The 15398-nt window shown below is 32.7% G+C and overlaps 2 protein-coding genes across 2 annotated transcripts; both read right to left on the bottom strand.

Moving 5' to 3' along the window:
* Nucleotides 1–3044: 3044 nt before the first annotated feature.
* On the bottom strand, nucleotides 3045–9986 carry LOC128165984 (ficolin-2-like). Its single transcript, XM_052830908.1, has 7 exons — nucleotides 9949–9986; nucleotides 8247–8454; nucleotides 7811–7880; nucleotides 7556–7689; nucleotides 6272–6371; nucleotides 5063–5227; nucleotides 3045–3664 (listed from the first exon to the last, which is right to left on the bottom strand). The coding sequence occupies exons 1-7, from the start codon at nucleotides 9984–9986 to the stop codon at nucleotides 3426–3428; spliced, it is 954 nt and encodes a 317-aa protein (XP_052686868.1). The 3' UTR covers nucleotides 3045–3425.
* Nucleotides 9987–10936: 950 nt separating this feature from the next.
* Nucleotides 10937–14041, bottom strand: LOC128165007 (uncharacterized). The gene is made up of 9 exons (XM_052829187.1): nucleotides 14018–14041; nucleotides 13348–13443; nucleotides 12824–12871; nucleotides 12507–12566; nucleotides 12350–12397; nucleotides 12086–12244; nucleotides 11680–11751; nucleotides 11483–11578; nucleotides 10937–11157 (listed from the first exon to the last, which is right to left on the bottom strand). Exons 1-9 carry the CDS (start codon nucleotides 14039–14041, stop codon nucleotides 11038–11040), a joined length of 723 nt encoding a protein of 240 aa, XP_052685147.1. The 3' UTR covers nucleotides 10937–11037.
* Nucleotides 14042–15398: the final 1357 nt, after the last annotated feature.

Here is a 15398-nt window from a genome sequence, read left to right as displayed (position 1 = left end):
CGGCTGGACTACCTAGCGGTCAGTGGTTATCTAAAACACGAGAGTTGCGTCTCTCATATATGAATTTATTTAGCCGCGAACTCAAGAATTGTTTTAGTTTTGATTACACAAAATCTTTTGTGGATTAAACGATTGGATGTCAAGTAAGAAATACATGTAGTTCATTTAATTAATAAAAGCAATGTCATTCTCTAAAGCAATAATAGACATAGATCAATTGTGGGTTTTTAGTTTAAAATAAAGAACTTCTATTTGATAGAGTAAGGTCATTATACTGCAAACTTTTCAAATCTTCCTTGGTTCTGAGCTGTGCGTTTCTGTGCGTTGTACCTTTACGTAATCTATCCTTCGCCCACGGCCGAGGAGATCAGCCACGGCTGCATTACCTAGCGGTAAGCGGTTATTTAATACACAAGATTCGCACACCGCGACTTACACTTGCATGCATATGAACGTGTTTGAGTTAATATAGCCGTATATACAAGAACTGTTTTAATTTTATGTTATAAAGGTTTGTCCTACTTGTATATATTTAATTAAATATTTGAGTGTAAATGAATATTAATGAACGATGTTACTCCATATCGGAAAAATCGTTAGACATAAACTAATGGTTGGTTGGTTTATGTAAACTACTTTAAAAACTGTACAATTAATGTTTTAAATCAACACCCCCCACCCCACCCCCCTCAAATATTAAACCTTTAAATAATGATCATCCCTCGCACATGGTTGAGGAGATCCGGCGCGAGTGGTTAAGTGATCCGCGGTCGGTTCGTGTTCTTCTACATGTACCTTATGACGCGTTTATGTTTCATATTTTGCACGGACACAACTTTATTTTATTATGTTTTCAACTATTATATTGGTTTAAGATAAAGTTATTTTACTTTTACAGTTGATTAAGCATTGATTTATACGATAGCGTACAAGGTAGTTTAAAAATCAAATCAAATTATAATCAAAGTTCCATGTTACATGTTTGCGGTAGGTGCTAGCACGATAAAGGAATGCCCTGAATTGAGGCATTCGATGATTATTTTAGAAAATATTCACATGAGTTTAAACAACTTTAGATTAGACTCTATCGGTCACATATTAATCACTTCTGTAGTTTCATTGTGGAAGCGAACTCATTGCTGCCCCCCCCCCCCACTCCTCCCGCCCCGCTGACAGGTGCTCGCGCTGGATTTTTTTTTAATTGGAGAAAAGATATCAAGATCTGTCGAAAAACATTTTTGGTGGTTTCTTCTTATGTGTAACATTGTGTTTCACTTTCCCACCCCTTTGTTTATTCGGCCAGTCTGTGTTAATTCAATTGCCGCATGCGATCGAGAATCTTGTGCCGCTTCAGCGCACACAGCTCAGAACATTTATAGCCCCAGGTCATCAATTGTTATGTAATTGAGTAACAGTTGGAAGGGTGATTTTACTACATAAAATAATAAAATCATAATATAATCTATTTTAATTGAGTACCATGCGTATAGATTCCCATAATAATTAAATTTTTTTATTTCCTTTCCATGTTTACATTTAATTTTGTTCAAATAATTAATAAATTTTCTATCATTTAAATTGTGTGCTTTATCAAATTCTGATTCCGATTACCTTGAATTCATTAATTTTCCATTGGCTTTTGACAAAAGAGAGACGCCTGACCATCCAATGAAAACAAATACACAGAGTTTGATTGACAGGTTCAGCCAGGTGCAGGTCTCGCCCGATGTCCGAGTTATGTGTGCTGCTTGTACACAGCCGAATGGTCTCAGTAAGAGTTATCGATGTAAATAGATAATAAAAATACATGCTTATCAAAACATGATCGTGCAAGTTAAAGTTGATTTAGGTTTGTTCCAATAGAAATCATGTTTCGCTAACTGTATTTAATATTTTTTATGTATAGCGAATTTTAATATTGTTTCAGTACTGAAACATCGCATGAAAACGTTAAATATACATGTACTCTGTAACTAGTCGTCTTTTAATACATATACCTTTCTTTTGTTTGTTAAAAATTCGTTCAATTTTGTTAAAGTAATGTAAAACACGCGCGCCATTTTGAAACAATTAACTTGTCAGAGAGTTCCGAATGAAATCTGATGAACGTTTCAAACGGTTCTCGCACGCTTTGCTCGAAACGATTTACACGCTTCGAAACGCTAAACGGTTTACATGAAACTCTAAAAGGTTTACACGAAACGTTTCTCGCACGTTGGCCGCACGCTTTTTTGGTGTAGTAGTACGTTTTAGGGTCTGTAAATTTTGTCAGCACGCAATTCTAAACTTGCACATAGTCTTCTAAAATTTAGAAATATTTTAATATAGAAGTTATCTTTGAGAAAAGTTTACGTGTTTTGTAGGCGAGTTCAGTTTAAAAAAGAAATACAATTCCTGACATGAATCATGAGTACATACTGTTTAATGTTTATAACAATGCTTGCTACCCTTTGAAAATTTAACTCGCCATTAAACATGATCTCATTTTTTAAACAATGTTTGAAACGATTACATAAACTCTGCTCGACAAATAGTTTTCCTAAAATATTTTCTTTCTTTCTTTTTTCAAAACACGTTTTATATACAGACTTTCAATTACAACACATTTTTATAACAAAAGCAGAACTGAAAGTATAGTCATTATAATCGTAACATATATTTTCAACTCGCAGCAACAACGGAAGACCTACTCGGGGCTTTGCCACGAGCTCTGCTCTAGTTTGATAACTGTTTTAATAATTTAGTTACATGTATTCTGATGTGCTTTATTTAGTAGTTACATGGGTTCTGAACATATTTTATTGTGTAATTACACAAGAGGATTGAAAACAAGTTCTTGCAACTTACGTGTTCCTCTCCTAATGATAATACATACAATATACACAATTATAATTTTTATATTACATGATACTTATAGTTATTAACTTTATAATGGTAATATTCATAAATATGCGTTTAAAAAGTATTTGCGAATATATAGTAAATTATAGTAATATAGTAATTATAGTAATATATAGTAAGTAGTTGATATACAGTATTAAAATAGCAAAAACAAGAAAAAAATTATTAAATCTTCCAGACTCTTTAATAAAGTTTTGAACTGCTGAAAAAATAAAGCAGTTTGTATTGTAAGACAAACTGTCACTACCCAAAAGAAGTAGTTACATGTATGAGGCAATGCTAGTTAGTTTCTAGAATAACAGTTGGGAGAAGTTGCTCAGGAAAAATACTATTGACTTTATTTCCGAAAAGATATTAAGCAATGTTGGACAGCTACTCCTATCCTTAATGAACTATCCCTCAAAAGAATATATGTAAAGTAGGGTTACGATGTGTATGGGTATGACCCTCCCATAGTATCAATATCGTTATACAAAAACGAAAATAGAACATTAGTTTATGTGGATTTTCAGAGCCTCAAAGTCTCACGGAGATCGAATTAACATAAGAGTTTTAGTTAACTTAAGAACATTGAATCCCCATGCAAACTTTGAGTCGGAGTACATCCCATTCAGATTGGAATACCCACAGTTGTTGAACCACCAGGCCCCTTTGATGCTAACGGCGCAGTTGTCCGCGTTATAGAGGTCGTTGTCCTTATCCACTGTCGTAAACATCATACCGTTCAGATTGACTCCGGGGTCCGGCAAAATTATATTGTCCCCTGAAAATCATAAGACATTTTATATCAAAATCTAAATTGTTAAGAAGCATTAAGATGCAAATAACTACTACCAGAAAGCTTGACAATTGCCTTCAGTGAAATTTAAGGGGTTTGAATTATATAGACACCCAAATAACAACTTTTTTCTTCAATGACTATCGTATAGAAACTTTTTAAAAAGTCTGAAATTACTGGATACCTAATATTGAGTAAAAGAATTTAAAACGACTCTTGGTCAAGATGTTATAAATATTATGTTCGGTTTGGGAGAAACTTAAATATTTAAACTTTAAACAGTCAATTAATCGCAACCTAAACGAGATTAATGAATCCGTGACACTTAAATTAAGGAGACCGATTTTGGGTTTTTTTTGGCGTAAAAAACTACAAAAGCAAAACTCTTTATTTTTAACCATATGCAATTTACACCAACTGTAGTATATTTGAAAAGTTTAAAGAAAATCTACCATTTGTTCTTTTAAGGGGCCTTCTCAAAATACAGTTACATTTATAGGAATATATACTAGGTAATTGCCATTTTCCGCACTTCGAAGCAGAATCAAAATACTACAATAGCGACTATCCTCAAATTGTAATATATGATTAGTAATATCATTTTTTAGCTCATACGTATAAAAAAAAATACCAAATTCTACCGTCTGTTTTTTGGGAGGTTTTTTTTTTTTGGGGGGGGGGGGGGGGGGGTCATCGCAAAATATCAAAATGCACCACATTTTGCTATATCCATTTATTTGAATATAAATGTCTATTAGTAAAATGGATTTATTCAAAAATTAAGAAAAAATAATCCTGACGATATAATTATTCTGTGTGTAAAAATTTTATAGGCGTACACTTTTTACTTTTCCTTACATGTACATGTTATTGTACGTACTCATACAAAGCTTCACAACGTCATAAACGCACAGTGGCATTGCTCAACTACAGAACAACCGAAAATCGTTAAAAAAAAAATTCAATAAAATATATGAATATTTTATCTGTGTTTTGTTCATTGTATTCAATTTGATAAAAGGTATAAATACACCGAAATATACTAGAATGCACAAAAACTCGCGCAATTAAAAAACTTAAGTCGGCCTCTTTAATAGTGCGAAAACTGGGCTTTAAATGTGAAAATGCTTATCATTAATGCATGTAAAAAAAAAAATAAATAAAAACAATTAAACATGTGAATTCGCTTCTTTACGCTGCAATATACAAGTATAGACATGCAAGTCTGGTTTTATTAGATTACGAAGAGAAAGAGTAGTTACATGTATATCCAGATTGCATAAGTCCTCCTACTGACATTTTTATTTTTTGTCTGATACTTGCATTCTTACTGATAAAGGGGTCAGTAAGCAACTCATCTGTTATATATTTTCTATGCCTCACCAGCGTCTCCACTGTACCCCCCGATGTGCAGTCGGTAGTTGGAGTCTGGTCCTCCCACGGTAAAGTTTGAGTACTTGGCGTACTGTACGGTGTTGTCAGAGAACTCCAACTGTATCCTTAGCACGGTCAGTCCTAGTGACGTCAAGCGGTGAATCTCACCCAAACCTATCGCATTAAGTAATGGAAAACATTAATCGCATAAAAATGTGAAATCTACATTCATTTACTTTATTTACCGCCGTGGATGAGGATGATTGAAAAAAATTTGAGCAACAGAATGAATCGATTATCTTCATAATTGTCTGCTGTAAACTATTTCCACAGATTAGCAAAATAGGGAATAAAGTCCAAGATTGGCTCAGGTTTATGTGAATGATAAATTAAAAGGGCTTTCTCGAGTATCGAACTGCAGGCGCGGTTCCAGAATTTTTTCCGGGAGTCGAGGGATATTTTACTTTAACCGGGAGTGGGGGATGGGGGGTCCGAGACATGTAAATTTACCATGTCAATTTAAGAGGGTTGAAATCTTCGGTCTGTCATCAAGCTTTAAGACTTTTTTTCAATATAGCTACAGTTTAGCCAATATTTTAATCGTTTTTAGCCAATTTTTTTTCGCAATTCGAAGTAGTTGATTATTGACTCGTTATTGTAGAGTCAACTACAATTGAAAATAGATATAAGCCTAAAATAGTAAAAAAAAAAAAAAAAAAGCAACACAAGAGCATCGATCGATCTTTAAAAAAGATATTATCAACAAACACTACCGAGTTAATGGATAGTGAAATTAATCATCTCATTTTTGATACAGCTGCTACATTCAAAAAATTGTCTTACAGCTTAATTGAACAAAATAGGAATCTATGTACGGGTTACATTAATTTTGATATCTATTTTTCAAACCCCTTTAGAATTATTATGTGTATATAGATAATCAGGGTAATCATTCCAGCATACACTTTCATGTTTAACATGATAGCAATTTATTTCTTCATTGCAGACGACTGTTGCAGCGAATCTTGATCTAAGAAAAAATTCCGAGTCCGAACTCATACTTTAGCCGAAACTAACTTGCCGATAGACCTTTTACGGACTTGTACGTGTATTATAATAAACCAATTAAATGCTTTCTATGCTGATTCTTAACACGAGTATTTTGATTGTAGGACCATTGATAAATATCTTGCTTCAGAGTAACTGATGTTTGAATACCTATCCAGAACTCGTTGGAAATCGATCCAAACCCCTTCTCGTAATCCATCCAAAGTTTTCCATGAAAATTCTCCGAACCATCTGTTCTGCGCTGAATGGTCTAAGGAAAAGAAGAACAAGAGGTCACATGCCTTAAACGTCCGAGTACCATACGATATTCAAAGGAATCTCAGTTGCATTTAATCAAGCTTCATCCCAGAATCTAAACCTTAGCAAAAGGGGCGAAAACATTAAAATATAGTAATACCCCTCCCCCACCTAAAATCTTGCCACAACTAATTTTGGACTGAAAACTGTAATTTTGGTGAAAAACTTTAAAATAAAAAGAGTGAATGACTAGATGTAAAAAGGTGCACGAATGCATGTCATATTAAAAATATTTTTTTCTCATTCCCATTTTGTTCAGTGCCTGCTTTTATATGCTTTCATTAAAGATGAATATCATGAAAGGAGCTTTATGCTAATTCAAAAAATGCACTTAAATTTGAACATGGATTACCTAACCTCCACTCCAACAAGCCAAATAGAAATTCTTCCCCCAGGCCATTTAAATAGACAAATTGGTAGAATGCCTTATTTTCTTACTAAATTTGCATACATTCTAATGTTAGCATATTTAAAGAACAGTTTCCAGGATCATAAAGCAATTATAGATTTAGTCAAAAGTTGAATAGGAGACAGTGACTAAATTCAAATGCTATTAAAAGAGTCTTGATATAAATTTGTTAATTGCAAATTTCAATCGAATCGTCATATTATGATTATCAATAATTTTATTAATGACGGAAATTTTGACTTGAGTCTGAAATTGCTCCATGATCCTGAGGCCAGAACTCAGTCATAGCTCAGCATATTCGAACAAAAGAAAAACAAAAAATCATGACTTACCCTAGGGGACATGAAATTTACAATTTTGTTAAAGCACTTTTTAATCTTTTTAAATATGCAATTGATTTCAAGGCAGTATCAGCAGAAGAAAAGGAGATTTGTTTACATCATATAAATGTACATTAGCACTATATGATCCTACCATAGAGTCAAAAACCCTACCACTCACCCACTCACACCTTATCTTATTTATTTTTGTTTTGCTCAGATTGAGCCACCACCTTGCAGTTTCCACAAAAAGATTCCTAATTATTCAGCTACACCTAAATATGTAGGACCATTAATTGTGATTTGTTTTGTATACATGTAGATGAGATTATTATGTAAAATTTTTTTTCGAAAAGATTCCAAATGAATTGCTTGTAAAATAAAAAATAAATTGTATATAAAACTTACGGTCCAAATTCTCCCATCAGCTCCTTGTTTGCAGGCGTAAGTGGTCGAGTCTCCGTTTAGAGTGACAGAGTAAAGTTGCTTTCCCGCGGAAAATTGGTCAGTAATGGCAGAGCAGGAACAGCCGTTTGTACACTCTAAAACATACATGTATTCCTGATATAAAGTTGTGTATTTTATATCATGTAATAATATAAAACAAAATATTTGCATTCTTATGGTTATACGTAATATTAATTCATCATAGTTCCGGTTTACCGATGGCGGCTGAAGTTGTTTCTTGAGCCGTTGTATCTTGGTCCGCTGGTGGATTCTGTGTTTGTGCTGTCTGTAAAGAAAACTACATCAAAGATAATGAAAACGATATTTTCGATGTTTTTCGGATAGGATTTTGATAATTTGGTCTTTGATTAGGAACGGTATTTTTCTAGAATGAGCGTTAATTGTTCAGTTGTCCTATTTTGTGATGTAGAGCACACTTGCATCTTACAACAACAACAACTACACTCATATCGCGTTATTTCGGTACAAGAACAGGCTTCCGTGGTATAAAAGTATCAAATTTCGTCTTCTACATAGATTTTATTTCATTGAAATTTATGTATGTATATAAACCTTTTTTTATTGGTCACTTGATTACAAGTAACGTATCACATAATTGCATGTATAAGCTATAATGTTAGATCAATCTTACTAAGAAGCGGCGACAGTTCGGCTTGTTGGTGGAATCCTCTCCCGGTGGAGCACTCCACATCCGGCATCGAGTGGAGGTGTGGAGGTAACAGACGTCCATGGCCAGACAGCTGGGGGATCCCAGACATTGGACGGCGCACCAAGTCACGGACTTCTTGTCGTCAAGCAGGATATCCTCCGTCTTACTTCCTGGAATATATCTAGAGTTTCTAGTGGAGAAAAAGAACAATTCTTGTGTAGTTCTACCTTGCAAGAAAGGACAGAATAGGGAAAGTGTTATGGCTGCGTTCAACAGAAGGGGTCTAAACATGTAAGACATGTTTATTCTCTGAGAGCTACAGCTACAAGAGAAGTGTTTCAAATCTCAAGTTTAAAGATGAAACATAAAAAAGGAAGATTCATCAATCAAAGTCAATCAAATTATGATGAAATTTTCGCCTTTTTGGTTTCTCTTTTGATGAAAATCTGATAGGCTATCGGCGCTTCGTCCCTTTATTTTAATATTCTTTATATAGATTCATTTTCTCTTTGTTGTAACTTTACTTTGTACGTGCGATTAATATTTTCAAAGAGTTTTTAAAAAGCCCACATCGATCAAGGATTTTTTCATCTGAATTCATTAAAACTAATTAAAAAATCAAATCAGAATGTTGGTTGTTTATCAGATAAAAATACATATTTTTTGCAATAATTGTTATCTTTAAAACAAAGTGTTAACAACGAAAGAAAGCATTTTATTTCTCTCCTAATCTCTCTTAATCATCCATATGAATTTAAAAAGGGACGTACATGTAAATTATTGCTAGTGCAATTAATATGTTTCATAGAAGACTTTTCATTTGGCGGACTACAACAAATTGCAGTACGTGCAATCAATGTTGCTAAAATTTCGATCAATAACGAAATAATTGAAGGACAGAAAAAGGCTCAAACGTGCAGATTATGAGGTCATTTAAAAATGTAGACAATGTATTTACAGTATATTGGATTTAAAAAAAAACGTCACTCAATGTTTTGAACAGTGTTTATAAATAAATCTAACAGTTTTAATTATAAAATTCAAAGATTGTTCTGTGGTTTGATTAATTTTCGTGGGTATCAATTTTCGTGGATTTTCTAAAAACCACAGTTTCGATGATACGTAATTTCGTGGCCAATGATCCTATCAATACAAAATGTTAGTTGAAATTGAACTTCAATGAATATCTAATTTCGTGGATCAACTTAACAACGAAATCCACGAAAATTGGTATTCAACGAATATTGATGAAACCACAGTATATATAGTAGCCTAACCTGTTTTTTCTTATTCTTCTCGTTTATCAAAATTCGTGTTACAGCATTCCTTTTAAAAGAGTAAAAAGATCGTTCAGATCTGCATTACACCTTTGTTTGCCTATTTATGAGTCATAGATCTTTAGGGTTTGTTTATCTTTGATTTAAGGTCAGACGACACGTTCCTCAATTTTATATAACTTTTTTCCAGGAATTTGTTATTGATTCGCTACTACTTTGACAAGCTTTCTTGCAAAAAATTATTAGGATACCTTACCAGGCATTTCTGCAAGATACTAGAGTATGCATTTTGCAATATAATCTTGTTGAAAATACACTTAAATTGCTGACATAAAAATGTTTGGCATGTATATACATACATAGATAAATATATATGGAGCTCCACCTAGGCCTGGACTTGAACTCACTTAGCAGTGAGCGGCCACCTTTCTAACCACTCGGTCATCTAGGCATGCATACATTGAAAAATAAAATTTTAATCAATACAAAATGATTATAAATAATAATAACTTTATTGGAACTCTTTATTACGAGGAGATACAAAAATGTCCTCGAGGAACGTGTCGTCTGACCTTAAAAGGGGTTTTCTTAATTTCTACTCAAGGCATTGAATTGTTTTAGTTTCTTCTTATGATACAGCCTTTCTTTTTCATGCAAATAGTCATTAAGAATATTTCTACTAACTTTTTTGAACAACCGCTTTGTTTTTCTAAAATTCTTTATATCATGTTAATGATCATGTGTAAACCATGTTTTCATATAACTGAAATTAGTTAAATTTCAGTTGTATTTTGTAAAAATTGGTGTCATCCCCAATGCGTCTTTAGAACCTTTTGATTAGAACACAGCTGATCCGTTAAAAAAAAACACAACAATATCAATAAATTCTAATGTGAAACATTTTCACATCAAATGTTTTAGTTTTCAAGTTCTATCACAAAATGATAATCTTCTTTATCATCAACAAAATCATTGCATGATTCCATTTTTTCGGGATTCCATTTATATCAGTTTCTTGTGGCATTTGTTGATGAATAATTTTGTGCTACAATGATTATGAAGTGCGTATAGTACCTAAATAGGGTTGTGGAAATTACATTTAAATGTAGAAAATGATTATATTCTAACACCGTGTTCATACTTTATACAATACATGTACCTACATTGAAGCACTTTGAGCATGTGCTTTCATATTTATCTTCCGACACTGCATACTTGAACCATTATTTTCATTTTATTGGAGATGGATCATGATAAACTGCTGTCATTTAAAATGTAGATGACCATTTATAATTTTTGTTTTTCGACAGTTTTTCATGCCTAGGACTTTCTTATTTCAAATAAAACAGAACACATGTATGCTGATAAATGCATGTAAGACATGCAACAATTCATAGAAACGCATCCACATTTATAATTTTAACAACGAACAATTACAATATGATATTACATGTATTTACAATATTTAAATGCGAAAAACAAACGGGATGGATATTTTAGATTGCTAGCTGAGCAAATTTTCTGATCAAGTCTTTAATAACTCCATCTTCGGATTTGTTGACTTTCCTTTTCTTGTTTGGGATATTACATATCTTCTGCTTTCGTTTTCGATAACTCTGAAATAAAAAAGAGAGACGAAATAAAATAAAATTCAATTTATGATAAGATTATAACTGGTACAAGCTGTATTTGAAATGAATATGTAGTACATATTATATATATATATATATATATATATATATATATATATATATATATATATATATATATATATATATATATATATATATATATATATATATATATATATATATGTACACGAATTTATCAATTTTATCAAATTGACGTTGATTTATAATTGGGCCTTAAAATAAGCATACCAGTGTAAACCAATAATAGGAAAGAAATACAAGTTGACAAGTGATAGAAGTAGGTGCATACTGCTTTATCGGTGGTCTCCTTGTCTTTAGTTGGCAGTGCAAATTCTGAAGCATCAGGCGCTGTGATTATGGCTTTGGGCACTAATGTCGGCGGTATCTGTTTAAAATTAAACATCAAAATAACATGCGAAAGAACAGTGCATAATAAAGTTCACATGCACCACTCGCTCGCGTGTACACGATGGTGACATTACGTACCTGTTTGCCGCTGGTACCCTGCCTCTGTTTTTTGTTGACTGGACCGTTCACAGAAGGGGTTATCATAGGATTCTGTATAATGAAAAATATCATATAATTTCTCTGTACATGAACCACAGCTATAGATGAAATTTTATATAAAGAAAGAAATCGTAAGTAGATTTGGTGTTATATATAGCAACCAACTTTAATTCGCGTGTGGATAATTTTTCTGAGGTTTGGAATATCGAGTTTTGTCGTCGCAAATATTTCTCGCCGTGAATCAGTTCTCAAATGTTTCTGGTAATTTCGGGGTTCAATACAATCTCTTGGTTGCGAACCAGTTTTTCTACGGAAAATATTTCGCAAAATAAAGTGATCGCGCGAAATAAAAAAAAAAGTTTTACTGTATTGGAAATCTACATACATCTTTTGCTGGATCTTTGTCCTGAGCATTGTCGGGTCTTGATTTTTGATAAGGTTTTCTCCTTGATTGTCTGGCGTGCCTTTTGTTCTTTTTGATTTGGAGTGAATTTCCGCTCACATCTACAGGATCTGTCGCCTCTTTTCCTGTGATGCTTGGAATCTGTGCGATTTTTTAAATTATTATTTTAATTTATTTAATGCAAAACGAAAGCAACATATGTTTGTAAAATATTTTAAAATTAAAAGGACACGTTTTATAACTTACAGAGTATCTGATGGATTTTAGCATCAACGAAATTTGATCTTCTAAATTCTGAAAGAAATGGAATGAAATATAAAAAGTAAAAGCAACCTCCTGAGAAAGATTGTGAAATTCAGAGGAGTTGTAAGAAAATGATACATGTAATAAAATACAAACCAACCTTCAAAGGGGAGCAAATCTTCTGATCTGGTTTGGTTTTCGGTGACAGTTTTGGCTGCATCTATCAACAAACAAACACTCAATTTATTCAGGATTGACCATGAAAATGCAAATATTGATTATTTATTGAATTTAGCGACAGTAAAAAAGATCCGTAATGTTACAGAGCTAAACTCAACACCAAGAACACTGAAACCTAAAATTTCAATAGTAAACAAAAATATACCGTTTCATCAAAATAATTCTTACTCCGAAAATAATTAGAATGTAGTCCAAATGACCTGCATTTTTAAAACAATGTATAAATAATATATGTACCTGTACGCGCCATGGTTTCTTCTTTACTTTTGGACACGAAGGTGTGTTCTATTAAAAAAATATATTATCGATGAAAAGTTTTTACATGTTATACCCATTGTTACTCAGTAGAAATTTGACGAAGATACTTAGTAAAAGCAGTATAAACATATCAATCTGTTGTTTTAAAGGGGTGCTATAATCATGACCAAATTAGAATATTTAAACTCTTTTGAAAAAGAAATCACTGTATACTAGTGAAATAATGAAATATCAAAGCTGAAGCATTTAGGTTCCTTTCTTTCTGAATACATTAAATGGTAAATGGGTGGATGATTTGCATTTGCATTGATATTCTTAAATCTGGTTGGTAATTCATTATCTACTCTGTCTCCTTAATCTAATACTGCACCACACCTTAGATTCAAACTGTAAAGCATCATTGACATGTGACATTGAACACAATGACAGTACTGTAAATACCCTTACACAATGACAGGACTGTAAATACCTTTACACAATGACAGTACTGTAAATTTCCTAACCTTGTCCCCGGCTCCAGTCGCACCCTCTCCGCGAAGGGATACCGCCAACCTCTTGATTGAGCGGCAACACTCTTCAAGGTCTAAATCATCTATACTCTGAAATAAGATAAGATATTAACGTCTGCATATTTTGTTTGAAAGGAGAGCGTAACTGTATTAATCAAATCAATAACTAGAAAATTTATTTTTTCTATATTTTTATACCATTATTCTTTAACGTCTATTAGAAAAATTGTTCATTCTCCAGTAATTTAAAGAAAGATGCCCTCTTTGAATCCAACATAAACAAGAATTCAATCATATTATCATTGAAGTTAATATAGTGATAAATGGTATCTTACGCTAACTGCAATTTTCTGTTAACGCATATTAGTATGTCATTCATGGAGAATATCTCGTAGCTGCTACATAGAACTATAACTTTTGTTCGTCTATAATCATATGTTTGTGTTTTTTTAAATGAGTATAGTGCTAAAACAGTCCATAAAGCGCTCTTGAACATATGCAAGAAGAGCAATTGCACTTCATATCGCCGTTAGCTTGTGTAACGTATTTGCCTGCATTTGCAATAAATAGTTGGCAAATAAGATGATTTCTAATTTTACTAAAAAAAAATCAAACAAAGTTAACGATTCAAAATAGTAAGAAAAAATATTGTATGATTTGTTACCCTCTTATTCGATGTTGATGTCATTTTCTTCGACTTCAAAATCTAAAACTTTCCTCAAATTGCAGTAGTGAACTTCTTGCGGGTATGAAATGTATCCACAACAAACGTGACGTATAAAGTCATTGTGACGTCACAATAATTTTCGGCAGCCAATAAAAAACGTTGTTCATTTTTTTCGGGTTGTACACGTGTTACACACGTCAAAACACCATTTAGTCTAATTTTTCAACTCAGCCTTTCAAACAAGTATATTGAAACAATTTTTTAAAAATCTGCTTTTTGATTTGTTTTATGCTATGGTAATCATTCTTCCTATCCCCACTTATTTTTATAACAAACGTATATATAACATGCAAGTACTACAGGAACACAATATATTCTCTTTGGTGGCCCATGGGTATGGAGAGTAGTTAAGAAAATAGTATGTACGTTATCCGGGATGATGTTATTTTTTATTTATTTAATTTTCAATGGTCGCTATTTCTGTGTTTTCCTAACCAACTTAAAAATACATCCTTACGTTTGTTTTTCACTATGCTAATCGACCAACTCAATGTAACCCCACCGACTGAAAATATATCTTAGAAAATAACTATAACTTTCTTTGTTCCGTTGTGAGTCCAGAGTCGTAGCTATATAGTGAATATATGTTGGAAATTCAATAATCTACAATACTGGTTAGTTTACAAATACACTCACCATTTCGACCACTTTTTGATCAACCATTCATAATATTATTACATAACTTACAATCCTTTATGCTTACAAAATACTCTAAAGCTTGGATACATGTATCAATAGTATCAGCCTATATCTGTAGGACCAGCAAGTGCCCTTGCTTTTGTCCTTTTTTTTTTTTTTTTTTTTTACATCCAAGTTGAATTTGTTTTCTTATTAATGTGCTCACCCATATTAATAATGTTTTCAATATATAATATGTTCTTTTTAAGTGCAGCTCAAACTGGCGTATAAAACAATCTAGAAACAGCCAGACTGAAATCTACACGCCCCGTTAATTGATTGGTCGAAATTTAAAAATGAGGGATATAAAGGTGGCGACATTGCAGATGTAAAAAAAAAATTCTGCAATGATCCCTGCCTTTATACCCCGCATGAATAATCAAATAAAGCATTTTATTGTTATACTGTGTATTTACATCTTTCTTTTAACAAATTATCAAATTGATTGTAAAAAGTTAGTAAAATTCACTAAATTACTGTTAATGTAAACCAGTACGTTTGCAAAGAAACAGCCAAATTGTCACCCGTGAGATTTTGAGTTTGACACCATCATGATTATTTCGTGCAGTCCGTGATCTTTCTCATTTCTCAGGTCGCTGTAGATTTCGACCAATCGATAAACGGGGCGTGTGGATTTCAG

The sequence above is a fragment of the Crassostrea angulata genome, chromosome 10, assembly GCF_025612915.1.
Source record: "Crassostrea angulata isolate pt1a10 chromosome 10, ASM2561291v2, whole genome shotgun sequence".
Taxonomy (NCBI): domain Eukaryota; kingdom Metazoa; phylum Mollusca; class Bivalvia; order Ostreida; family Ostreidae; genus Magallana; species Magallana angulata.
The sequence above is the reverse complement of the archived record's forward strand: the minus strand, read 5'-3'. Positions and strand labels throughout refer to the sequence as shown.

Bases quoted from the DNA above. Each gene is read 5' to 3' on its own strand.
- LOC128165984 (XM_052830908.1), bottom strand. From the start codon at position 9,986: ATGACCGAGTGGTTAGAAAGGTGGCCGCTCACTGCTAA. The intron at 6,372-7,555 runs GTAAGTTTTATA...TCTTTTCCTTAG, and splicing joins CTGATGGGAGAATTTGGACC to ACCATTCAGCGCAGAACAGA. The intron at 5,228-6,271 runs GTATTCAAACAT...TTAATGCGATAG, and splicing joins TTCCAACGAGTTCTGGATAG to GTTTGGGTGAGATTCACCGC.
- LOC128165007 (XM_052829187.1), bottom strand. From the start codon at position 14,041: ATGACATCAACATCGAATAAGAGG. The intron at 12,872-13,347 runs GTTAGGAAATTT...TTTTTTTAATAG, and splicing joins CGACTGGAGCCGGGGACAAG to AACACACCTTCGTGTCCAAA. The intron at 11,752-12,085 runs GTATGTAGATTT...TTCATTATACAG, and splicing joins ACAAAGATCCAGCAAAAGAT to AATCCTATGATAACCCCTTC.